Genomic DNA, 27996 nt, shown 5'->3' with positions numbered 1-27996 from the left:
GTTCCCAGAAGAGTGGAGGCTGTTATAGCAGCAATGTTCCAACATCTAGTGGAAGGCCTTCCCAGAAGAGTGGAGGCTGTTATAGCAGCAATGTTCCAACATCTAGTGGAAAGCCTTCCCAGAAGAGTGGAGGCTGTTATAGCAGCAATGTTCCATCATCTCGTGGAAAGCCTTCCCAGAAGAGTGGAGGCTGTTATAGCAGCAATGTTCCATCATCTAGTGGAAAGCCTTCCCAGAAGAGTGGAGGCTGTTATAGCAGCAATGTTCCATCATCTAGTGGAAATCCTTCCCAGAAGAGTGGAGGCTGTTATAGCAGCAATGTTCCAACATCTAGTGGAAAGCCTTCCCAGAAGAGTGGAGGCTGTTATAGCAGCAATGTTCCAACATCTAGTGGAAAGCCTTCCCAGAAGAGTGGAGGCTGTTATAGCAGCAATGTTCCAACATCTAGTGGAAAGCCTTCCCAGAAGAGTGGAGGCTGTTATAGCAGCAATGTTCCATCATCTCGTGGAAAGCCTTCCCAGAAGAGTGGAGGCTGTTATAGCAGCAATGTTCCATCATCTCGTGGAAAGCCTTCCCAGAAGAGTGGAGGCTGTTATAGCAGCAATGTTCCATCATCTAGTGGAAAGCTTTCCCAGAAGAGTGGAGGCTGTTATAGCAGCAATGTTCCATCATCTAGTGGAAAGCCTTCCCAGAAGAGTGGAGGCTGTTATAGCAGCAATGTTCCAACATCTAGTGGAAAGCCTTCCCAGAAGAGTGGAGGCTGTTATAGCAGCAATGTTCCATCATCTAGTGGAAAGCCTTCCCTGAAGAGTGGAGGCTGTTATAGCAGCAATGTTCCAACATCTAGTGGAAAGTCTTCCCAGAAGAGTGGAGGCTGTTATAGCAGCAATGTTCCAACATCTAGTGGAAAGCCTTCCCAGAAGAGTGGAGGCTGTTATAGCAGCAATGTTCCATCATCTCGTGGAAAGCCTTCCCAGAAGAGTGGAGGCTGTTATAGCAGCAATGTTCCATCATCTCGTGGAAAGCCTTCCCAGAAGAGTGGAGGCTGTTATAGCAGCAATGTTCCATCATCTAGTGGAAAGACTTCCCAGAAGAGTGGAGGCTGTTATAGCAGCAATGTTCCATCATCTAGTGGAAAGCCTTCCCAGAAGAGTGGAGGCTGTTATAGCAGCAATGTTCCAACATCTAGTGGAAAGCCTTCCCAGAAGAGTGGAGGCTGTTATAGCAGCAATGTTCCATCATCTAGTGGAAAGCCTTCCCAGAAGAGTGGAGGCTGTTATAGCAGCAATGTTCCATCATCTAGTGGAAAGCCTTCCCAGAAGAGTGGAGGCTGTTATAGCAGCAATGTTCCATCATCTAGTGGAAAGCCTTCCCAGAAGAGTGGAGGCTGTTATAGCAGCAATGTTCCATCATCTAGTGGAAAGCCTTCCCAGAAGAGTGGAGGCTGTTATAACAGCAATGTTCCAACATCTAGTGGAAAGCCTTCCCAGAAGAGTGGAGGCTGTTACAGCAGCAATGTTCCAACATCTAGTGGAAAGCGTTCCCAGAAGAGTGGAGGCTGTTAAACAGCAATGTTCCAACATCTAGTGGAAGGCCTTCCCAGAAGAGTGGAGGCTGTTATAGCAGCAATGTTCCATCATCTCGTGGTAAGCCTTCCCAGAAGAGTGGAGGCTGTTATAGCAGCAATGTTCCATCATCTAGTGGAAAGCCTTCCCAGAAGAGTGGAGGCTGTTATAGCAGCAATGTTCCATCATCTAGTGGAAAGCCTTCCCAGAAGAGTGGAGGCTGTTATAGCAGCAATGTTCCAACATCTAGTGGAAAGCCTTCCCAGAAGAGTGGAGGCTGTTATAGCAGCAATGTTCCATCATCTAGTGGAAAGCCTTCCCTGAAGAGTGGAGGCTGTTATAGCAGCAATGTTCCAACATCTAGTGGAAAGTCTTCCCAGAAGAGTGGAGGCTGTTATAGCAGCAATGTTCCAACATCTATTGGAAAGCCTTCCCAGAAGAGTGGAGGCTGTTATAGCAGCAATGTTCCATCATCTAGTGGAAAGCCTTCCCAGAAGAGTGGAGGCTGTTATAGCAGCAATGTTCCATCATCTAGTGGAAAGCCTTCCCAGAAGAGTGGAGGCTGTTATAGCAGCAATGTTCCAACATCTAGTGGAAAGCCTTCCCAGAAGAGTGGAGGCTGTTATAGCAGCAATGTTCCATCATCTAGTGGAAAGCCTTCCCAGAAGAGTGGAGGCTGTTATAGCAGCAATGTTCCATCATCTAGTGGAAAGCCTTCCCAGAAGAGTGGAGGCTGTTATAGCAGCAATGTTCCATCATCTAGTGGAAAGCCTTCCCAGAAGAGTGGAGGCTGTTATAACAGCAATGTTCCAACATCTAGTGGAAAGCCTTCCCAGAAGAGTGGAGGCTGTTACAGCAGCAATGTTCCAACATCTAGTGGAAAGCGTTCCCAGAAGAGTGGAGGCTGTTATAACAGCAATGTTCCAACATCTAGTGGAAGGCCTTCCCAGAAGAGTGGAGGCTGTTATAGCAGCAATGTTCCAACATCTAGTGGAAAGCCTTCCCAGAAGAGTGGAGGCTGTTATAGCAGCAATGTTCCATCATCTCGTGGAAAGCCTTCCCAGAAGAGTGGAGGCTGTTATAGCAGCAATGTTCCATCATCTAGTGGAAAGCCTTCCCAGAAGAGTGGAGGCTGTTATAGCAGCAATGTTCCATCATCTAGTGGAAAGCCTTCCCTGAAGAGTGGAGGCTGTTATAGCAGCAATGTTCCAACATCTAGTGGAAAGTCTTCCCAGAAGAGTGGAGGCTGTTATAGCAGCAATGTTCCAACATCTAGTGGAAAGTCTTCCCAGAAGAGTGGAGGCTGTTATAGCAGCAATGTTCCAACATCTATTGGAAAGCCTTCCCAGAAGAGTGGAGGCTGTTATAGCAGCAATGTTCCATCATCTAGTGGAAAGCCTTCCCAGAAGAGTGGAGGCTGTTATAGCAGCAATGTTCCAACATCTAGTGGAAAGCCTTCCCAGAAGAGTGGAGGCTGTTATAGCAGCAATGTTCCAACATCTAGTGGAAAGCCTTCCCAGAAGAGTGGAGGCTGTTATAGCAGCAATGTTCCATCATCTAGTGGAAAGCCATCCCAGAAGAGTGGAGGCTGTTATAGCAGCAATGTTCCATCATCTAGTGGAAAGCCTTCCCAGAAGAGTGGAGGCTGTTATAGCAGCAATGTTCCATCATCTAGTGGAAAGCCTTCCCAGAAGAGTGGAGGCTGTTATAGCAGCACTGTTCCATCATCTAGTGGAAAGCCTTCCCAGAAGAGTGGAGGCTGTTATAACAGCAATGTTCCAACATCTAGTGGAAAGCCTTCCCAGAAGAGTGGAGGCTGTTATAACAGCAATGTTCCAACATCTATTGGAAAGCCTTCCCAGAAGAGTGGAGGCTGTTACAGCAGCAATGTTCCAACATCTAGTGGAAAGCCTTCCCAGAAGAGTGGAGGCTGTTATAGCAGCAATGTTCCAACATCTAGTGGAAAGCCTTCCCAGAAGAGTGGAGGCTGTTATAACAGCAATGTTCCAACATCTAGTGGAAAGCCTTCCCAGAAGAGTGGAGGCTGTTATAGCAGCAATGTTCCAACATCTAGTGGAAAGCGTTCCCAGAAGAGTGGAGGCTGTTATAGCAGCAATGTTCCAACATCTAGTGGAAGGCCTTCCCAGAAGAGTGGAGGCTGTTATGGCAGCAATGTTCCAACATCTAGTGGAAAGCCTTCCCAGAAGAGTGGAGGCTGTTATAGCAGCAATGTTCCATCATCCCGTGGAAAGCCTTCCCAGAAGAGTGGAGGCTGTTATAGCAGCAATGTTCCATCATCTCGTGGAAAGCCTTCCCAGAAGAGTGGAGGCTGTTATAGCAGCAATGTTCCATCATCTAGTGGAAAGCCTTCCCAGAAGAGTGGAGGCTGTTATAGCAGCAATGTTCCATCATCTAGTGGAAAGCCTTCCCAGAAGAGTGGAGGCTGTTATAGCAGCAATGTTCCATCATCTAGTGGAAAGCCTTCCCAGAAGAGTGGAGGCTGTTATAGCGGCAATGTTCCATCATCTAGTGGAAAGCCTTCCCAGAAGAGTGGAGGCTGTTATAGCAGCAATGTTCCATCATCTCGTGGAAAGCCTTCCCAGAAGAGTGGAGGCTGTTATAGCAGCAATGTTCCATCATCTAGTGGAAAGCCTTCCCAGAAGAGTGGAGGCTGTTATAGCAGCAATGTTCCATCATCTAGTGGAAAGCCTTCCCAGAAGAGTGGAGGCTGTTATAGCAGCAATGTTCCAACATCTAGTGGAAAGCCTTCCCAGAAGAGTGGAGGCTGTTATAGCAGCAATGTTCCATCATCTAGTGGAAAGCCTTCCCAGAAGAGTGGAGGCTGTTATAGCAGCAATGTTCCATCATCTAGTGGAAAGCCTTCCCAGAAGAGTGGAGGCTGTTATAGCAGCACTGTTCCATCATCTAGTGGAAAGCCTTCCCAGAAGAGTGGAGGCTGTTATAACAGCAATGTTCCAACATCTAGTGGAAAGCCTTCCCAGAAGAGTGGAGGCTGTTATAACAGCAATGTTCCAACATCTAGTGGAAAGCCTTCCCAGAAGAGTGGAGGCTGTTACAGCAGCAATGTTCCAACATCTAGTGGAAAGCCTTCCCAGAAGAGTGGAGGCTGTTATAGCAGCAATGTTCCAACATCTAGTGGAAAGCCTTCCCAGAAGAGTGGAGGCTGTTATAGCAGCAATGTTCCAACATCTAGTGGAAAGCCTTCCCAGAAGAGTGGAGGCTGTTATAACAGCAATGTTCCAACATCTAGTGGAAAGCCTTCCCAGAAGAGTGGAGGCTGTTATAGCAGCAATGTTCCAACATCTAGTGGAAAGCGTTCCCAGAAGAGTGGAGGCTGTTATAGCAGCAATGTTCCAACATCTAGTGGAAGGCCTTCCCAGAAGAGTGGAGGCTGTTATAGCAGCAATGTTCCAACATCTAGTGGAAAGCCTTCCCAGAAGAGTGGAGGCTGTTATAGCAGCAATGTTCCATCATCCCGTGGAAAGCCTTCCCAGAAGAGTGGATGCTGTTATAGCAGCAATGTTCCATCATCTCGTGGAAAGCCTTCCCAGAAGAGTGGAGGCTGTTATAGCAGCAATGTTCCATCATCTAGTGGAAAGCCTTCCCAGAAGAGTGGAGGCTGTTATAGCAGCAATGTTCCATCATCTAGTGGAAAGCCTTCCCAGAAGAGTGGAGGCTGTTATAGCAGCAATGTTCCATCATCTAGTGGAAAGCCTTCCCAGAAGAGTGGAGGCTGTTATAGCAGCAATGTTCCATCATCTAGTGGAAAGCCTTCCCAGAAGAGTGGAGGCTGTTATAGCAGCAATGTTCCATCATCTAGTGGAAAGCCTTCCCAGAAGAGTGGAGGCTGTTATAGCAGCAATGTTCCATCATCTAGTGGAAAGCCTTCCCAGAAGAGTGGAGGCTGTTATAGCAGCAATGTTCCATCATCTAGTGGAAATCCTTCCCAGAAGAGTGGAGGCTGTTATAGCAGCAATGTTCCAACATATAGTGGAAAGCCTTCCCAGAAGAGTGGAGGCTGTTATAGCAGCAATGTTCCAACATCTAGTGGAAAGCCTTCCCAGAAGAGTGGAGGCTGTTATAGCAGCAATGTTCCAACATCTAGTGGAAAGCCTTCCCAGAAGAGTGGAGGCTGTTATAGCAGCAATGTTCCATCATCTAGTTGAAGGCCTTCCCAGAAGAGTGGAGGCTGTTATAACAGCAATGTTCCAACATCTAGTGGAAGGCCTTCCCAGAAGAGTGGAGGCTGTTATAGCAGCAATGTTCCATCATCTAGTGGAAAGCCTTCCCAGAAGAGTGGAGGCTGTTATAGCAGCAATGTTCCAACATCTAGTGGAAAGCCTTCCCAGAAGAGTGGAGGCTGTTATAGCAGCAATGTTCCATCATCTAGTGGAAAGCCTTCCCTGAAGAGTGGAGGCTGTTATAGCAGCAATGTTCCAACATCTAGTGGAAAGTCTTCCCAGAAGAGTGGAGGCTGTTATAGCAGCAATGTTCCAACATCTAGTGGAAAGTCTTCCCAGAAGAGTGGAGGCTGTTATAGCAGCAATGTTCCAACATCTATTGGAAAGCCTTCCCAGAAGAGTGGAGGCTGTTATAGCAGCAATGTTCCATCATCTAGTGGAAAGCCTTCCCAGAAGAGTGGAGGCTGGACCGTCACTCCAAACCTAGCGGACCAATGGAGACTTATTGTCTACGCCTCCCTCTAAACACCGCCCTTCACGGAAAAATAATGACAAAACTCGCAATCGAAAAGACTTGCGGTGAAAGCAAAGAAACAGACATTGAAAGCAAAGATACGAGTCGCGTAACCAAAAGATACGAGTAGCGTAACCAAAAGATACGAGTAGCGTAACCAAAAGATACGAGTAGCGTAACCAAATGGTAGTACATGCAGGCAAGAGACTAGGCAAAATGTATTCGATAGGATTGGTTGCTGGGAAAGTTTAAGTGGAAACTAGTTTTGGATTCGTTTTCAAACATTTTTTAAAAATCATTTTTCATAGAGTTTTGCTCTCGCTTTAAAATTAGGTTTGCTCTTGATGTCTTCTAGACATTTTGCTTTTGAATTGTTTGGTTTTTGATTTCAACATCCATTATTTCACCCGTCCTCGAAAATATAATGTTTACATTCTCAACCTTATTGTTCATGTTCACATTTAATTTTATATTGAATTCAATACATATGGTGCGAAATTGAGCCCATACAGTCTACATACACTACATGACTAAAAGTATCTTTCCCCCAGCAGTTTCAATCTAGCAAACTAGTTCATGGCATTCTCAATCAATCAAATGAATAGCTAGCAAATACATTTGTTTTCATCTAAAGATGCCTGATACAGCTGGCCAGTTGACAGTAAAGTAGATATATTGATAGAGCTGGCAGTTGATAGTAAAGTAGAATGAATGATGCAGCTGGCCGGCCAGCTGTATACAACGTTCCCTTTGCCATAGCCAGTTGGCAAGCATGCAAAACAATTCCCTTTGCCAGTCACATTTTATAAGCGTAACTGTTGCAGTGGCTTAAATGACAGGATGGAATGGACACTGCTACGATTTTAAATAACTGTGTTGAAAACATCCTCACTCACATCTTCCATGTTTACTGCTTCGTGCACGTCCAACCGGATCATGAAGACGGGAGGCAGGTAGTCCAGCTGATTTAAGAGCGGTCGGCCAGTAACCCGAAAGGACGCTGGTTTGAATCCCAGATCCGACTAGGTGAAAAATCTGCCGATGTGCCCTTGAGCAAAAGGCACTTAACCCCTAATTGCTCCTGTAAGTTACTCTGGATAAGAGTGTCTGCTAAATGACTAGAATGTAAAATGTAAATTAGCGGAAGGGAGGGGTTCTTCTTCTATGGTATATTGTCGATCACAAAATGTAATATTCATCCCACCACCTACTATGCGGAATGGGAGGGAGGGGTTCTTCTTCTATGGTATATTGTCGATCACAAAATGTAATATTCATCCCACCACCTACTATGCGGGATGGGAGGGAGGGGTTCTTCTTCTATGGTATATTGTCGATCACAAAATGTAATATTCATCCCACCACCTACTATGCGGGATGGGAGGGAGGGGTTCTTCTTCTATGGTATATTGTCGATCACAAAATGTAATATTCATCCCACCACCTACTATGCGGGATGGGAGGGAGGGGTTCTTCTTCTGTGGTATATTGTCGATCACAAAATGTAATATTCATCCCACCACCTACTATGCGGGATGGAAGGGGTTTGGCCAAGAGTTTCCTCATTAGAGTTTCTAAACCCAGAGGTGCAACATGGTGAGACTTCAGGGAACGCTTACGAAACAGACCAGGCAGACCAGGCCGGGGTTTGGGGTTTGACAAGTCAATGACACAACCTAGATTTGAGCTAAAGTCTACAGTAGTTGAACATGTTACTACTCCAACCTCGTGAAAGTGACAAACTGACACGTTTAAAAAAAAATGTAATCGTAAACAACTTTATATCAAAGAAGTGCCTTTGATTTGACGGCCTGCACATGCAGTTCGGAGCGGGATGACCTTTAGACCCGATGACGTGTTTCTACGTATGAGCTGAGCTAGCCAAAGTCGCCATGACATCACCTACAAGTGTGATCGGGGATTTCTATTGCATAAGCAGTTTCAGTCTATCTTTAAACTGTACCGTCTATGGTTTCCTTCTGCAAGTGAGGAGACTTCGATTCCTTCCTACACGATTTCACAACACATTCCCCCCTAGAAGATAAACGGGAAGAGACATCTTTGTGATAATTTATTAACTGCAAGCATTTAAGTAAAGTGTTACCCAACTCTGAACCTTAGTCCGATGAGGAAGAAGACTTTGGTTTCACGGTGTAATTCGGGTTATTGGCCAAATAAAATGTTTATTGTTTTTCACGGTCACCTATTCACAGTACTGTTTTCTACTACACTCAGAATTCCTTCATGTCAATCAGAGTTTACTGGTAATATGCTATTACCCCCTCCTCCCCCTCCTCCCCTACAGACAGCCAAATGTCTTACTGTAGAACACCTCCTCCCCCTACAGACAGCCTCAATGTCTTACTGTAGAACACCTCCTCCCCCTCCTCCCCCTACAGACAGCCTCAATGTCTTACTGTAGAACACCTCCTCCTCCTCCTCCCCCTACAGACAGCCTCAATGTCTTACTGTAGAACACCTCCTCCCCCTACAGACAGCCTCAATGTCTTACTGTAGAACACCTCCTCCCCCTACAGACAGCCTCAATGTCTTACTGTAGAACAACTCCTCCCCTACAGACAGCCTCAATGTCTTACTTTAGAACACCTCCTCCCCCTCCTCCCCTAAAGACAGCCTCAATGTCTTACTGTAGAACACCTCCTCCCCCTCCTCCCCCTACAGACAGCCTCAATGTCTTACTGTAGAACACCTCCTCCCCTACAGACAGCCTCAATGTCTTACTGTAGAACACCTCCTCCCCCTACAGACAGCCTCAATGTCTTACTGTAGAACACCTCCTCCCCCTACAGACAGCCTCGATGTCTTAATGTAGAACACCTCCTCCCCCTCCTCCCCCTACAGACAGCCTCAATGTCTTACTGTAGAACACCTCCTCCCCTACAGACAGCCTCAATGTCTTACTGTAGAACACCTCCTCCCCCTACAGACAGCCTCAATGTCTTACTGTAGAACACCTCCTCCCCCTACAGACATCCTCAATGTCTTACTGTAGAACACCTCCTCCCCCTACAGACAGCCTCAATGTCTTACTGTAGAACACCTCCTTCCCCTACAGACAGCCTCAATGTCTTACTGTAGAACACCTCCTCCCCCTACAGACAGCCTCAATGTCTTACTGTAGAACACCTCCTCCCCCTACAGACAGCCTCAATGTCTTAATGTAGAACACCTCCTCCCCCTCCTCCCCCTACAGACAGCCTCAATGTCTTACTGTAGAACACCTCCTCCCCCTACAGACAGCCTCAATGTCTTACTGTAGAACACCTCCTCCCCCTACAGACAGCCTCAATGTCTTACTGTAGAACACCTCCTCCCCCTACAGACAGCCTCAATGTCTTACTGTAGAACACCTCCTCCCCTACAGACAGCCTCAATGTCTTACTGTAGAACACCTCCTCCCCCTCCTCCCCTAAAGACAGCCTCAATGTCTTACTGTAGAACACCTCCTCCCCTACAGACAGCCTCAATGTCTTACTGTAGAACACCTCCTCCCCCTACAGACAGCCTCAATGTCTTACTGTAGAACACCTCCTCCCCCTACAGACAGCCTCAATGTCTTACTGTAGAACACCTCCTCCCCCTCCTCCCCTACAGACAGCCTCAATGTCTTACTGTAGAACACCTCCTCCCCCTCCAGACAGCCTTAATGTCTTACTGTAGAACACCTCCTCCCCTACAGACAGCCTCAATGTCTTACTGTAGAACACCTCCTCCCCCTACAGACAGCCTCAATGTCTTACTGTAGAACACCTCCTCCCCCTACAGACAGCCTCGATGTCTTACTGTAGAACACCTCCTCCCCCTCCTCCCCTACAGACAGCCTCAATGTCTTACTGTAGAACACCTCCTCCCCCTCCTCCCCTACAGACAGCCTCAATGTCTTACTGTAGAACACCTCCTCCCCCTACAGACAGCCTCAATGTCTTACTGTAGAACACCTCCTCCCCCTCATCCCCCTACAGACAGCCTCAATGTCTTACTGTAGAACACCTCCTCCCCTACAGACAGCCTCAATGTCTTACTGTAGAACACTTCCTCCCCCTCCTCCCCCTACAGACAGCCTCAATGTCTTACTGTAGAACACCTCCTCCCCCTCCTCCCCTACAGACAGCCTCAATGTCTTACTGTAGAACACCTCCTCCCCCTCCTCCCCCTACAGACAGCCTCAATGTCTTACTGTAGAACACCTCCCCCCCTCCAGACAGCCTTAATGTCTTACTGTAGAACACCTCCTCCCCTCCTCCCCCTACAGACAGCCTCGATGTCTTACTGTAGAACACCTCCTCCCCTACAGACAGCCTCAATGTCTTTACTGTAGAACACCTCCTCCCCCCCCTCCCCCTCCAGACAGCCTCAATGTCTTACTGTAGAACACCTCCTCCCCTACAGACAGCCTCAATGTCTTACTGTAGAACAACTCCTCCCCTACAGACAGCCTCAATGTCTTACTGTAGAACACCTCCTCCCCCTACAGACAGCCTCAATGTCTTACTGTAGAACACCTCCTCCCCCTACAGACAGCCTCAATGTCTTACTGTAGAACAACTCCTCCCCTACAGACAGCCTCAATGTCTTACTGTAGAACACCTCCTCCCCCTCCTCCCCTAAAGACAGCCTCAATGTCTTACTGTAGAACACCTCCTCCCCCTCCTCCCCCTACAGACAGCCTCAATGTCTTACTGTAGAACACCTCCTCCCCTACAGACAGCCTCAATGTCTTACTGTAGAACACCTCCTCCCCCTACAGACAGCCTCAATGTCTTACTGTAGAACACCTCCTCCCCCTACAGACAGCCTCGATGTCTTAATGTAGAACACCTCCTCCCCCTCCTCCCCCTACAGACAGCCTCAATGTCTTACTGTAGAACACCTCCTCCCCTACAGACAGCCTCAATGTCTTACTGTAGAACACCTCCTCCCCCTACAGACAGCCTCAATGTCTTACTGTAGAACACCTCCTCCCCCTACAGACATCCTCAATGTCTTACTGTAGAACACCTCCTCCCCCTACAGACAGCCTCAATGTCTTACTGTAGAACACCTCCTCCCCCTACAGACAGCCTCAATGTCTTACTGTAGAACACCTCCTCCCCCTACAGACAGCCTCAATGTCTTACTGTAGAACACCTCCTCCCCCTACAGACAGCCTCAATGTCTTAATGTAGAACACCTCCTCCCCCTCCTCCCCCTACAGACAGCCTCAATGTCTTACTGTAGAACACCTCCTCCCCCTCCTCCCCCTACAGACAGCCTCAATGTCTTACTGTAGAACACCTCCTCCCCCTACAGACAGCCTCAATGTCTTACTGTAGAACACCTCCTCCCCCTACAGACAGCCTCAATGTCTTACTGTAGAACACCTCCTCCCCCTACAGACAGCCTCAATGTCTTACTGTAGAACACCTCCTCCCCTACAGACAGCCTCAATGTCTTACTGTAGAACACCTCCTCCCCCTCCTCCCCTAAAGACAGCCTCAATGTCTTACTGTAGAACACCTCCTCCCCTACAGACAGCCTCAATGTCTTACTGTAGAACACCTCCTCCCCCTACAGACAGCCTCAATGTCTTACTGTAGAACACCTCCTCCCCCTACAGACAGCCTCAATGTCTTACTGTAGAACACCTCCTCCCCCTCCTCCCCTACAGACAGCCTCAATGTCTTACTGTAGAACACCTCCTCCCCTACAGACAGCCTCAATGTCTTACTGTAGAACACCTCCTCCCCCTACAGACAGCCTCAATGTCTTACTGTAGAACACCTCCTCCCCCTACAGACAGCCTCGATGTCTTACTGTAGAACACCTCCTCCCCCTCCTCCCCTACAGACAGCCTCAATGTCTTACTGTAGAACACCTCCTCCCCCTCCTCCCCTACAGACAGCCTCAATGTCTTACTGTAGAACACCTCCTCCCCCTACAGACAGCCTCAATGTCTTACTGTAGAACACCTCCTCCCCCTCATCCCCCTACAGACAGCCTCAATGTCTTACTGTAGAACACCTCCTCCCCTACAGACAGCCTCAATGTCTTACTGTAGAACACTTCCTCCCCCTCCTCCCCCTACAGACAGCCTCAATGTCTTACTGTAGAACACCTCCTCCCCCTCCTCCCCTACAGACAGCCTCAATGTCTTACTGTAGAACACCTCCTCCCCCTCCTCCCCCTACAGACAGCCTCAATGTCTTACTGTAGAACACCTCCTCCGCCTCCTCCCCTACAGACAGCCTCAAGGTCTGTCTGTAGGGGAGGAGGGAGAGAGGGAGGGAATGAGGGAGGGAGGGGCGGGAGGGAGGGAGGGAATGAGGGGAGGGAGGGAGGGAATGAGGGAGGTAATGAGGGAGGGAGGGAGGGAGGGAGGGAGGGAGGGAGGGAGGGAGGGAGGGAGGGAGGGAGGGAGGGAGGGAGGGAGGGAGGGAGGGAGGGAGGGAGGCGCTCAGAGAAAGTTGGAGATCATGAACCGAGACTTTGTGAATACAGCCAGCCTTGCACAGAGATAATTTTAGCTAGCTAGACGTTGACGTGGGTGGTTGACATTGCAACACTCTGCTGCCAGGTCAGATACATAGACACACACCAGGCAGACAGACCCACCAGACATTTGACCTAGATGACAGCTTGACCTGCCAGAGGAGAGGAGAGAGGGGAGGAGAAGAGAGAAGGGGAGGGGGGAGGAGAGGAAGGGGGGAGGAGAGGAGGTGAGGAGAGGGAGTAGAGAGGAGAGAAGAGGAGGGGAAAAGAGAAGAGGACTACAGTGATCCCTCGCCACTTCGCGGTTCACTTATCGCGGATTCGCTATTTCGCGGATTTTCATAATGCATTTTTTTTTTTTTTTTGGTGCATTGTGCTCTGCATTCTGATTCGCTAAAAACTCACTCCCGCTTCTTGTATCAAAACATGCTACGAATTGTGCTATCATTTTGTCGTCTCGTGCAGTTATGTGTACGTACATAAAACAGCTTGGCAAATTTACATTAAGTTGGCCAGGAAGGAAGGAAGGACTAACGCTTGGTCGCTTAGCAACCATGGTGCGAATGGCCACTGAACTTAAGCGAGTAGCTGAGGAATGGGACCCTTTGATGAGCCGTTCATTACAGTTCTCCAACGTAATCGATGGTGGCATGTCGGTGTACAAGGATCTTTTTGCAAAGAAGAAAAAAGAGCGACAACAGCTGCCTATCACTATGTTCTTCTCCCGAACAAACACACCTGCACCGCGGGCTTCAGAAGAAGAGAACACTGCAGAGCGCAGTCAGGATGCAGCGGCCCAGTCTGAAGAGCAGTGAAACGGCCTACACGTGAGTCACTGTATTTGTATACATGTAATAGTTGCTAATTGTAAAAAAAAAAAAAGTTTTCTATTTCGCGGATTTCACTTATCGCGGGTCATTTTCGGAACGTAACCCCCGCGATAAACGAGGGATTACTGTACTCCACATTGAGATGTCTCTCTCTCTCTCTTCCGTTGTGTCGCTATGCACCAGGGCTGTTTGCAGCCCCTCTCTCTGACAGACCACAATGTTAGCCGCTGTTAAAACTCTCTACGTGGTCTTTCTTGGGTTACAAGTGGGCCAGATATTGGCTAAATCCCAAATGGCACTGTATTCCCTATATATACACTGAGGGTATAAACCATTTCCATGACAGACTGACCAGGTGAATCCAGGTGAAAGCTATGATTCCTTACTGATGTCACCTGTTAAACCCATTTCAAATCAGTGTAGATGTGTAACGATGGGGCGGTGAGTCGGGAAGCAGGTGAAAGGTTTTTAATAAAACAACGAAACCAGGAACACGACACTGACAGAACTCCGATGAAGAGGAGGAGACAGGTTAAAGGAGGATGATTAAGCCTTTTGAGATGTGTATTTGTGTAATTCAGAGGGTGAATGGGAAAGACCAACAGATTAAAGTGCCCTTTGAACAGGGTATGATAGTAGGTGCCAGGCGCACAGGTTTGTATCAGGGTTTTCATCGCTCCACAGTTTTGTGTGTTTATCAAGAACAGTCCACCAACCAAAGGACATCCAGCCACACAACTGTGTGGAAGCCTTGGAGTCAACATGGGCCAGCTGTGGAGTGTTTTCAACGCCTTGTAGAGTCTTAGTCTATGCCGCTCTGTCATCGCTCGTCCATATATTTATATATTCTTCATTCCATTCCTTTACTTAGACTTGTGTGTATTGGGTATATGTTGTGAAATTGTTAGATATTACTGCACTGTCGGAGCTAGAAACGCAAGCATTTCGCTACACCAGCAATAACATCTGCTAACCATGTGTATGTGACCAATAACACCTGCTAACCATGTGACCAATAACATCTGCTAACCATGTGACCAATAACATCTGCTAACCATGTGTATGTGACCAATAACATCTGCTAACCATGTGTATGTGACCAATAACATCTGCTGAACACGTGTATGTGACCATTAACATCTGCTAACCATGTGACCAATAACATCTGCTAACCATGTGTATGTGACCATTAACATCTGCTAACCATGTGACCAATAACATCTGCTAACCACGTGTATGTGACCATTAACATCTGCTAACCATGTGACCAATAACATCTGCTAACCATGTGTATGTGACCAATAACATCTGCTGAACATGTGACCAATAACATCTGCTAACCATGTGACCAATAACATCTGCTGAACATGTGTATGTGACCAATAACATCTGCTAACCACGTGACCAATAACATCTGCTAACCATGTGTATGTGACCAATAACATCTGCTAACCATGTGTATGTGACCAATAACATCTGCTAACCACGTGACCAATAACATCTGCTGAACATGTGACCAATAACATCTGCTAACCATGTGACCAATAACATCTGCTGAACATGTGACCAATAACATCTGCTAACCATGTGACCAATAACATCTTCTAACCATGTGTATGTGACCAATAACATCTGCTAACCATGTGTATGTGACCATTAACATCTGCTAACCATGTGTATGTGACCAATAACATCTGGTAAACACGTGACCAATAACATCTGCTAACCATGTGACCAATAACATCTGCTAACCATGTGTATGTGACCATTAACATCTGCTAACCATGTGACCAATAACATCTGCTAACCATGTGTATGTGACCAGTAACATCTGCTAACCATGTGTATGTGACCATTAACATCTGCTAACCATGTGTATGTGACCAATAACATCTGCTAACCACGTGTATGTGACCAGTAACATCTGCTAACCATGTGACCAATAACATCTGCTAAACACGTGACCAATAACATCTGCTAACCATGTGACCAATAACATCTGCTAACCATGTGACCAATAACATCTGCTAACCATGTGTATGTGACCAATAACATCTGCTAACCAGGTGTACGTGACCAATAACATCTGCTAACCATGTGACCAATAACATCTGCTAACCATGTGACCAATAACATCTGCTAACCATGTGACCAATAACATCTGCTAACCATGTGACCAATAACATCTGCTAACCATGTGACCAATAACATCTGCTAACCACGTGTACGTGACCAGTAACATCTGCTAACCACGTGTACGTGACCAATAACATCTGCTAACCATGTGTATGTGACCAATAACATCTGCTAACCATGTGACCAATAACATCTGCTAACCATGTGTATGTGACCAATAACATCTGCTAACCATGTGACCAATAACATCTGCTAACCATGTGACCAATAACATCTGCTAACCATGTGTATGTGACCAATAACATCTGCTAACCAGGTGTACGTGACCAATAACATCTGCTAACCATGTGACCAATAACATCTGCTAACCATGTGACCAATAACATCTGCTAACCATGTGACCAATAACATCTGCTAACCATGTGACCAATAACATCTGCTAACCATGTGACCAATAACATCTGCTAACCATGTGTATGTGACCAATAACATCTGCTAACCATGTGACCAATAACATCTGCTAACCATGTGACCAATAACATCTGCTAACCATGTGACCAATAACATCTGCTAACCATGTGACCAATAACATCTGCTAACCATGTGTATGTGACCAATAACATCTGCTAACCAGGTGTACGTGACCAATAACATCTGCTAACCATGTGACCAATAACATCTGCTAACCTTGTGACCAATAACATCTGCTAACCATGTGACCAATAACATCTGCTAACCATGTGACCAATAACATCTGCTAACCATGTGACCAATAACATCTGCTAACCATGTGACCAATAACATCTGTTAACCATGTGACCAATAACACCTGCTAACCACGTGTACGTGACCAATAACACCTGCTAACCATGTGACCAATAACATCTGCTAACCATGTGACCAATAACATCTGCTGAACACGTGTATGTGACCAATAACATCTGCTAACCATGTGACCAATAACATCTGCTGAACACGTGTATGTAACCAATAACATCTGCTAACCATGTGTATGTGACCAATAACATCTGCTGAACATGTGTACGTGACCAATAACATCTGCTGAACATGTGTACGTGACCAATAACATCTGCTAACCACGTGTCTGTGACCAATAACATCTGCTAACCATGTGTATGTAACCAATAACATTTGCTTTGGTGCCCTGAAGGTTGACCTCATGTTTAGTGCACTCAGTGTTTATAGTGCACTACTTTTGACCAGAGCCCTATAGGCCCTGTGTAGGGAATAGGGCTCTCGTTGGGACACATCCCATCCAGTCTCAGATCACTAACTTGTCCTCTTGATACTGTAGTACATCAATGTGTGTTGTCCTGTCTCTAATAACCAAACCATGCTGTGTTGTCCTGTCTCTAATACCCAAACCATGCTGTGTTGTCCTGTCTCTAATACCCAAACCTTGCTGTGTTGTCCTGTCTCTAATACCCAAACCATGCTGTGTTGTCCTGTCTCTAATAACCAAACCATGCTGTGTTGTCCTGTCTCTAATAACCAAACCATGCTGTGTTGTCCTGTCTCTAATAACCAAACCATGCTGTGTTGTCCTGTCTCTAATACCCAAACCATGCTGTATTGTCCTGTCTCTAATAACCAAACCATGCTGTGTTGTCCTGTCTCTAATAACCAAACCATGCTGTGTTGTCCTGTCTCTAATAACCAAACCATGCTGTATTGTCCTGTCTCTAATACCCAAACCATGCTGTGTTGTCCTGTCTCTAATACCCAAACCATGCTGTGTTGTCCTGTCTCTAATAACCAAACCATGCTGTATTGTCCTGTCTCTAATAACCAAACCATGCTGTGTTGTCCTGTCTCTAATAACCAAACCATGCTGTATTGTCCTGTCTCTAATAACCAAACCATGCTGTGTTGTCCTGTCTCTAATACCCAAACCATGCTGTGTTGTCCTGTCTCTAATAACCAAACCATGCTGTGTTGTCCTGTCTCTAATAACCAAACCATGCTGTATTGTCCTGTCTCTAATAACCAAACCATGCTGTGTTGTCCTGTCTCTAATAACCAAACCATGCTGTATTGTCCTGTCTCTAATAACCAAACCATGCTGTGTTGTCCTGTCTCTAATAACCAAACCATGCTGTATTGTCCTGTCTCTAATAACCAAACCATGCTGTGTTGTCCTGTCTCTAATAACCAAACCATGCTGCGTTGTCCTGTCTCTAATAACCAAACCATGCTGTGTTGTCCTGTCTCTAATAACCAAACCATGCTGTGTTGTCCTGTCTCTAATAACCAAACCATGCTGTATTGTCCTGTCTCTAATAACCAAACCATGCTGTGTTGTCCTGTCTCTAATACCCAAACCATGCTGTGTTGTCCTGTCTCTAATAACCAAACCATGCTGTGTTGTCCTGTCTCTAATACCCAAACCATGCTGTGTTGTCCTGTCTCTAATACCCAAACCATGCTGTGTTGTCCTGTCTCTAATAACCAAACCATGCTGTGTTGTCCTGTCTCTAATAACCAAACCATGCTGTGTTGTCCTGTCTCTAATAACCAAACCATGCTGTGTTGTCCTGTCTCTAATAACCAAACCATGCTGTGTTGTCCTGTCTCTAATAACCAAACCATGCTGTGTTGTCCTGTCTCTAATACCCAAACCATGCTGTATTGTCCTGTCTCTAATAACCAAACCATGCTGTGTTGTCCTGTCTCTAATAACCAAACCATGCTGTGTTGTCCTGTCTCTAATAACCAAACCATGCTGTGTTGTCCTGTCTCTAATAACCAAACCATGCTGTGTTGTCCTGTCTCTAATAACCAAACCATGCTGTGTTGTCCTGTCTCTAATACCCAAACCATGCTGTATTGTCCTGTCTCTAATAACCAAACCATGCTGTGTTGTCCTGTCTCTAATAACCAAACCATGCTGTGTTGTCCTGTCTCTAATAACCAAACCATGCTGTGTTGTCCTGTCTCTAATAACCAAACCATGCTGTGTTGTCCTGTCTCTAATAACCAAAACATGCTGTGTTGTCCTGTCTCTAATACCCAACCCATGCTGTGTTGTCCTGTCTCTAATACCCAAACCATGCTGTGTTGTCCTGTCTCTAATACCCAAACCATGCTGTGTTTTCCTGTCTCTAATAACCAAACCATGCTGTGTTGTCCTGTCTCTAATAACCAAACCATGCTGTGTTGTCCTGTCTCTAATAACCAAACCATGCTGTGTTGTCCTGTCTCTAATAACCAAACCATGCTGTGTTGTCCTGTCTCTAATAACCAAACCATGCTGTGTTGTCCTGTCTCTAATACCCAAACCATGCTGTATTGTCCTGTCTCTAATAACCAAACCATGCTGTGTTGTCCTGTCTCTAATAACCAAACCATGCTGTGTTGTCCTGTCTCTAATAACCAAACCATGCTGTGTTGTCCTGTCTCTAATAACCAAACCATGCTGTGTTGTCCTGTCTCTAATAACCAAACCATGCTGTGTTGTCCTGTCTCTAATACCCAAACCATGCTGTATTGTCCTGTCTCTAATAACCAAACCATGCTGTGTTGTCCTGTCTCTAATAACCAAACCATGCTGTGTTGTCCTGTCTCTAATAACCAAACCATGCTGTGTTGTCCTGTCTCTAATAACCAAACCATGCTGTGTTGTCCTGTCTCTAATAACCAAACCATGCTGTGTTGTCCTGTCTCTAATAACCAAACCATGCTGTGTTGTCCTGTCTCTAATAACCAAACCATGCTGTGTTGTCCTGTCTCTAATAACCAAACCATGCTGTGTTGTCCTGTCTCTAATACCCAAACCATGCTGTATTGTCCTGTCTCTAATAACCAAACCATGCTGTGTTGTCCTGTCTCTAATAACCAAACCATGCTGTGTTGTCCTGTCTCTAATAACCAAACCATGCTGTGTTGTCCTGTCTCTAATACCCAAACCATGCTGTGTTGCCCTGTCTCTAATAACCAAAACATGCTGTGTTGTCCTGTCTCTAATACCCAACCCATGCTGTGTTGTCCTGTCTCTAATACCCAAACCATGCTGTGTTGTCCTGTCTCTAATACCCAAACCATGCTGTGTTGTCCTGTCTCTAATACCCAAACCATGCTGTGTTGTCCTGTCTCTAATAACCAAACCATGCTGTGTTGTCCTGTCTCTAATACCCAAACCATGCTGTGTTGTCCTGTCTCTAATACCCAAACCATGCTGTGTTGTCCTGTCTCTAATAACCAAACCATGCTGTGTTGTCCTGTCTCTAATAACCAAACCATGCTGTGTTGTCCTGTCTCTAATAACCAAACCATGCTGTGTTGTCCTGTCTCTAATACCCAAACCATGCTGTGTTGTCCTGTCTCTAATACCCAAACCATGCTGTGTTGTCCTGTCTCTAATACCCAAACCATGCTGTGTTGTCCTGTCTCTAATACCCAAACCATGCTGTGTTGTCCTGTCTCTAATAACCAAACCATGCTGTGTTGTCCTGTCTCTAATACCCAAACCATGCTGTGTTGTCCTGTCTCTAATAACCAAACCATGCTGTGTTCTCCTGTCTCTAATACCCAAACCATGTTGTGTTGTCCTGTCTCTAATAACCAAACCATGCTGTGTTGTCCTGTCTCTAATAACCAAACCATGCTGTGTTGTCCTGTCTCTAATACCCAAACCATGCTGTGTTGTCCTGTCTCTAATACCCAAACCATGCTGTGTTGTCCTGTCTCTAATACCCAAACCATGCTGTATTGTCCTGTCTCTAATACCCAAACCATGCTGTGTTGTCCTGTCTCTAATACCCAAACCATGCTGTGTTGTCCTGTCTCTAATACCCAAACCATGCTGTGTTGTCCTGTCTCTAATAACCAAACCATGCTGTGTTGTCCTGTCTCTAATATCCAAACCATGCTGTATTGTCCTGTCTCTAATACCCAAACCATGCTGTGTTGTCCTGTCTCTAATACCCAAACCATGCTGTGTTGTCCTGTCTCTAATAACCAAACCATGCTGTGTTGTCCTGTCTCTAATACCCAAACCATGCTGTGTTGTCCTGTCTCTAATAACCAAACCATGCTTTGTTGTCCTGTCTCTAATACCCAAACCATGCTGTGTTGTCCCGTCTCTAATAACCAAACCATGCTGTGTTGTCCTGTCTCTAATAACCAAACCATGCTGTGTTGTCCTGTCTCTAATAACCAAACCATGCTGTGTTGTCCTGACTCTAATACCCAAACAATGCTGTGTTGTCCTGTCTCTAATACCCAAACCATGCTGTGTTGTCCTGTCTCTAATAACCAAACCATGCTGTGTTGTCCTGTCTCTAATAACCAAACCATGCTGTGTTGTCCTGTCTTTAATACCCAAACCATGCTGTGTTGTCCTGTCTCTAATACCCAAACCATGCTGTGTTGTCCTGTCTCTAATACCCAAACCATGCTGTGTTGTCCTGTCTCTAATACCCAAACCATGCTGTGTTGTCCTGTCTCTAATAACCAAACCATGCTGTATTGTCCTGTCTCTAATACCCAAACCATGCTGTGTTGTCCTGTCTCTAATAATCAAACCATGCTGTGTTGTCCTGTCTCTAATAACCAAACCATGCTGTGTTGTCCTGTCTCTAATAACCAAACCATGCTGTGTTGTCCTGTCTCTAATAACCAAACCATGCTGTGTTGTCCTGTCTCTAATACCCAAACCATGCTGTGTTGTCCTGTCTCTAATACCCAAACCATGCTGTGTTGTCCTGTCTCTAATACCCAAACCATGCTGTGTTGTCCTGTCTCTAATACCCAAACCATGCTGTGTTGTCCTATCTCTAATAACCAAACCATGCTGTGTTGTCCTGTCTCTAATACCCAAACCATGTTGTGTTGTCCTGTCTCTAATAACCAAACCATGCTGTGTTGTCCTGTCTCTAATAACCAAACCATGCTGTGTTGTCCTGTCTCTAATACCCAAACCATGCTGTGTTGTCCTGTCTCTAATACCCAAACCATGCTGTGTTGTCCTGTCTCTAATACCCAAACCATGCTGTATTGTCCTGTCTCTAATACCCAAACCATGCTGTGTTGTCCTGTCTCTAATACCCAAACCATGCTGTGTTGTCCTGTCTCTAATACCCAAACCATGCTGTGTTGTCCTGTCTCTAATAACCAAACCATGCTGTGTTGTCCTGTCTCTAATATCCAAACCATGCTGTATTGTCCTGTCTCTAATACCCAAACCATGCTGTGTTGTCCTGTCTCTAATACCCAAACCATGCTGTGTTGTCCTGTCTCTAATAACCAAACCATGCTGTGTTGTCCTGTCTCTAATACCCAAACCATGCTGTGTTGTCCTGTCTCTAATAACCAAACCATGCTTTGTTGTCCTGTCTCTAATACCCAAACCATGCTGTGTTGTCCCGTCTCTAATAACCAAACCATGCTGTGTTGTCCTGTCTCTAATACCCAAACCATGCTGTGTTGTCCTGTCTCTAATAACCAAACCATGCTGTGTTGTCCTGACTCTAATACCCAAACAATGCTGTGTTGTCCTGTCTCTAATACCCAAACCATGCTGTGTTGTCCTGTCTCTAATAACCAAACCATGCTGTGTTGTCATGTCTCTAATAACCAAACCATGCTGTGTTGTCCTGTCTTTAATACCCAAACCATGCTGTGTTGTCCTGTCTCTAATACCCAAACCATGCTGTGTTGTCCTGTCTCTAATACCCAAACCATGCTGTGTTGTCCTGTCTCTAATACCCAAACCATGCTGTGTTGTCCTGTCTCTAATAACCAAACCATGCTGTGTTGTCCTGTCTCTAATACCCAAACCATGCTGTGTTGTCCTGTCTCTAATAATCAAACCATGCTGTGTTGTCCTGTCTCTAATAACCAAACCATGCTGTGTTGTCCTGTCTCTAATAACCAAACCATGCTGTGTTGTCCTGTCTCTAATAACCAAACCATGCTGTGTTGTCCTGTCTCTAATACCCAAACCATGCTGTGTTGTCCTGTCTCTAATACCCAAACCATGCTGTGTTGTCCTGTCTCTAATACCCAAACCATGCTGTGTTGTCCTGTCTCTAATACCCAAACCATGCTGTGTTGTCCTATCTCTAATAACCAAACCATGCTGTGTTGTCCTGTCTCTAATACCCAAACCATGCTGTGTTGTCCTGTCTCTAATAACCAAACCATGCTGTATTGTCCTGTCTCTAATACCCAAACCATGCTGTGTTGTCCTGTCTCTAATAACCAAACCATGCTGTGTTGTCCTGTCTCTAATAACCAAACCATGCTGTGTTGTCCTGTCTCTAATACCCAAACCATGCTGTGTTGTCCTGTCTCTAATACCCAAACCATGCTGTGTTGTCCTGTCTCTAATACCAAAACCATGCTGTATTGTCCTGTCTCTAATACCCAAACCATGCTGTGTTGTCCTGTCTCTAATACCCAAACCATGCTGTGTTGTCCTGTCTCTAATACCCAAACCATGCTGTGTTGTCCTGTCTCTAATACCCAAACCATGCTGTGTTGTCCTGTCTCTAATACCCAAACCATGCTGTGTTGTCCTGTCTCTAATAACCAAACCATGCTGTGTTGTCCTGTCTCTAATACCCAAACCATGCTGTGTTGTCCTGTCTCTAATAACCAAACCATGCTGTGTTGTCCTGTCTCTAATAACCAAACCATGCTGTGTTGTCCTGTCTCTAATACCCAAACCATGCTGTGTTGTCCTGTCTCTAATACCCAAACCATGCTGTGTTGTCCTGTCTCTAATACCAAAACCATGCTGTATTGTCCTGTCTCTAATACCCAAACCATGCTGTGTTGTCCTGTCTCTAATACCCAAAACATGCTGTGTTGTCCTGTCTCTAATAACCAAACCATGCTGTATTGTCCCATCTCTAATACCCAAACCATGCTGTGTTGTCCTGTCTCTAATACCCAAACCATGCTGTGTTGTCCTGTCTCTAATACCCACACCATGCTGTATTGTCCTGTCTCTAATAACCAAACCATGCTGTATTGTCCTGTCTCTAATAACCAAACCATGCTGTATTGTCCTGTCTCTAATAACCAAACCATGCTGTGTTGTCCTGTCTCTAATACCCAAACCATGCTGTGTTGTCCTGTCTCTAATACCCAAACCGTGCTGTGTTGTCCTGTCTCTAATACCCAAACCATGCTGTGTTGTCCTATCTCTAATAACCAAACCATGCTGTGTTGTCCTGTCTCTAATACCCAAACCATACTGTGTTGTCCTGTCTCTAATAACCAAACCATGCTGTGTTGTCCTGTCTCTAATACCCAAACCATGCTGTGTTGTCCTGTCTCTAATAACCAAACCATGCTGTGTTGTCCTGTCTCTAATACCCAAACCATGCTGTGTTGTCCTGTCTCTAATACCCAAACCATGCTGTGTTGTCCTGTCTCTAATACCAAAACCATGCTGTATTGTCCTGTCTCTAATACCCAAACCATGCTGTGTTGTCCTGTCTCTAATACCCAAAACATGCTGTGTTGTCCTGTCTCTAATAACCAAACCATGCTGTATTGTCCCATCTCTAATACCCAAACCATGCTGTGTTGTCCTGTCTCTAATACCCAAACCATGCTGTGTTGTCCTGTCTCTAATACCCACACCATGCTGTATTGTCCTGTCTCTAATAACCAAACCATGCTGTATTGTCCTGTCTCTAATAACCAAACCATGCTGTATTGTCCTGTCTCTAATAACCAAACCATGCTGTATTGTCCTGTCTCTAATACCCAAACCATGCTGTGTTGTCCTGTCTCTAATAACCAAACCATGCTGTGTTGTCCTGTCTCTAATACCCAAACCATGCTGTGTTGTCATGTCTCTAATACCCAAACCATGCTGTGTTGTCCTGTCTCTAATACCCAAACCATGCTGTGTTGTCCTGTCTCTAATACCCAAACCATGCTGTGTTGTCCTGTCTCTAATACCCAAACCATGCTGTGTTGTCCTGTCTCTAATACCCAAACCATGCTGTGTTGTCCTGTCTCTAATACCCAAACCATGCTGTGTTGTCTTTAAGCATGATGGTATGCCTTAGTAATTTGTCCTTCATAGAATTTGAAATATATTCTGATTAAACAATAAGCAAAATAAACAACCAACCCATGTTCAGCATTGTCCTGTAGGACAGAATTGTGAATTCTACTAATAACGTAACAACCTAAAGATTACGGAACTTCTATTGAAATTATCAATCACATTTTTTATGTTGATCAAATCTGCAACTCTTTCATAAACCGCAATACAAAAAATCTCCACTTGGTCTGCTTATTGTTGTATTCTCACGTGAACAGATTTTTAAGGGAGTGGAGCCTCTTGCTTTGCCTCTTCCTCTCTGCTAATAACCCATGCTCTTTCTGTCCTGTAGGACCCATGTGAAGCTGGAAGGCCTGGAGGACTGCAGGGTTCTAGAAGGAGATGATGACTCCACGTCAGACACCTACGGCTGCCCAGCCTACATCAGCCCAGAGATCCTGAACGGCTCCAGCTCCTACTCAGGGAAGCAGGCGGACGTCTGGTCCCTAGGGGTGATGCTCTACACTATGCTGGTGGGACGCTACCCTTTCCACGACCCAGACCCAGCTACCCTCTTCTCCAAGATCCGCCGGGGCCAGTGCTGCCTACCCGAGGGCCTCTCTCCCCGGGCCAAGTGCCTGCTGCGATCCCTGCTGAGGAAAGAACCATGGGACAGACTGACTGCCGCCGAGGTGCTTATCCATCCGTGGTTCCACACCACCAACGTACAGGAAACAGGTGTCAGTGAACAGGAAGTGGATTCGTCGGAACAGACAGTGCCTTCCTGTGACACGGAAGAGGAGGATGATCTGTTCTGTTGATCGATGGGATGAATCCCTATGACTCACTTAACCCCTCGAGTGGAATCAGAGCAAAAATATGAGTATATATGTTTTTTTCATTTTCTTTTGTGGCAGATTTGAGAAGGTTACCTTTGTTATGGTTGTATACTTTGCTGTATGCAGATCAGACACAAGCTTTTAACTCAAACTATTGTTTGTCTATATGTTAGAATAAGGGCGTTGTTTAAAGTACACCACCATCATTGTCCGTTGTGTGTGTTCACAGAAAGTAGTAATTTGGTGCTTAAAACCAGCTCACCATCACATTGTTTACTAGATTAAAACGTTTTAGGGATAGACCCCTTTTTTTATATTTTTGCCTAAAATGAGTTTGCCTTTTTTCCCAAAATGTCATTGAAGGTTCCCCAAAGCCTTTTACTATCATTCTTTATATAATTTATCTTTGTTTCAGTGTAGTTTCTTCTTCTTTTATTTAGTTTAGTCACATGACACATTTCTCATTTTGCAGCATGTTTGCCAATCAGTTGTGCAGCCAGACTTATTTGCCATTCCTTTTGCCTCGTCCCTCTCAACCACACAATTTTTCAATTCCTCATCAATCCAAGGGGATTTAACAGTTTTTACAGTCATTTTCTTAATGGATGCATGTTTATTAGTAACTGGAATAAGCAATTACATAAATGTGTCAAGTTGTAATGTCTGTTTGCTCCTCATTACACACCACGGACCAACAGATATTATTTACATCAACAACATAGGAATCACTACAACTTGTATGACCTCATATACACTATATTAGGCCCAGCCTTGGAACGTTGGTTTTCCTAGATATGGCTACTATATACTATATTGTGATCACTACATCTGATGGATCTGGATACTGCCTTACAGCAGATTTCTGCAGCATTAGTAAAGATGTGATCAATACATGCTGTTTGTAACTACCCTGGTAGGTTGACTGACAACCTGAACCAGGTTGCAGGAACTGGTTACAGTTTGAAGTTTTTTCTTGAGTGGGCAGCTTGATGAAAGCAGGTCAATGTTTAAATCCCCCAGAAAATATACCTCTCTGTTGATATCACATACATTATCAAGCATTTCACACATGTTATCCAGATGCTGACTGTTATCACTTGGTGGTCTATAGCAGCTTCCCACCAGAATGGGCTTTAGGTGAGGCAGATGAACATTTAGCCATATTAGGAGGTTAGTGCTCAGTCTGGCATTCGTTCTCCTATGACAGTGAAGTTCCCTCTCCTTAATGTTCAGTCTGGCATTCGTTCTCCTATGACAGTGAGTTCCCTCTCCTTAGTGCTCAGTCTGGCATTCGTTCTCCTATGACAGTGAGTTCCCTCTCCTTAATGTTCAGTCTGGCATTCGTTCTCCTATGACAGTGAGTTCCCTCTCCTTAATGTTCAGTCTGGCATTCGTTCTCCTATGACAGTGAAGTTCCCTCTCCTTAGTGCTCAGTCTGGCATTCATTATCCTATGACAGTGAAGTTCCCTCTCCTTAATGTTCAGTCTGGCATTCGTTCTCCTATGACAGTGAAGTTCCCTCTCCTTAGTGCTCAGTCTGGCATTCATTCTCCTATGACAGTGAGTTCCCTCTCCTTAGTGCTCAGTCTGGCATTCATTCTCCTATGACAGTGAGTTCCCTCTCCTTAATGTTCAGTCTGGCATTGATTCTCCTATGACAGTGATCTTCCCTCTCCTTAATGTTCAGTCTGGCATTCATTCTCCTATGACAGTGAAGTTCCCTCTCCTTAATGTTCAGTCTGGCATTCATTCTCCTATGACAGTGATGTTCCCTCTCCTTAGTGATCAGTCTGGCATTCATTATCCTATGACAGTGATCTTCCCTCTCCTTAGTGCTCAGTCTGGCATTGATTCTCCTATGACAGTGAAGTTCCCTCTCCTTAGTGCTCAGTCTGGCATTGATTCTCCTATGACAGTGAAGTTCCCTCTCCTTAGTGCTCAGTCTGGCATTGATTCTCCTATGACAGTGAAGTTCCCTCTCCTTAATGTTCAGTCTGGCAATGATTCTCCTATGACAGTGATGTTCCCTCTCCTTAATGTTCAGTCTGGCATTCATTATCCTATGACAGTGATGTTCCCTCTCCTTAATGTTCAGTCTGGCATTCATTCTCCTATGACAGTGATGTTCCCTCTCCTTAGTGCTCAGTCTGGCATTCATTCTCCTATGACAGTGAGTTCCCTCTCCTTAATGTTCAGTCTGGCATTCGTTCTCCTATGACAGTGAAGTTCCCTCTCCTTAGTGCTCAGTCTGGCATTCATTATCCTATGACAGTGAAGTTCCCTCTCCTTAATGTTCAGTCTGGCATTCGTTCTCCTATGACAGTGAAGTTCCCTCTCCTTAGTGCTCAGTCTGGCATTCATTCTCCTATGACAGTGAGTTCCCTCTCCTTAGTGCT

General features: G+C 45.5%; 1 protein-coding gene across 1 annotated transcript in view; it reads left to right on the top strand.

Annotated features, from left to right (window-relative positions):
• Positions 1-27746, top strand: part of trib1 (tribbles pseudokinase 1) — a 45360-nt gene extending 17614 nt beyond the window's left edge. The window contains exon 3 of the mRNA XM_071374396.1: positions 25114-27746. Within this exon, the coding sequence (XP_071230497.1) occupies positions 25114-25582 (469 nt within the window). The 3' untranslated portion in view covers positions 25583-27746. The remainder of the gene's footprint in view (positions 1-25113) is intronic.
• The last annotated feature ends 250 nt before the right edge of the window (positions 27747-27996 follow it).

The sequence above is a fragment of the Salvelinus alpinus genome, chromosome 29, assembly GCF_045679555.1.
Source record: "Salvelinus alpinus chromosome 29, SLU_Salpinus.1, whole genome shotgun sequence".
In the NCBI taxonomy this organism is placed as follows: domain Eukaryota; kingdom Metazoa; phylum Chordata; class Actinopteri; order Salmoniformes; family Salmonidae; genus Salvelinus; species Salvelinus alpinus.
Note: the sequence above shows the minus strand (reverse complement) of the source record. Positions and strands in the feature narration are given on the sequence as shown.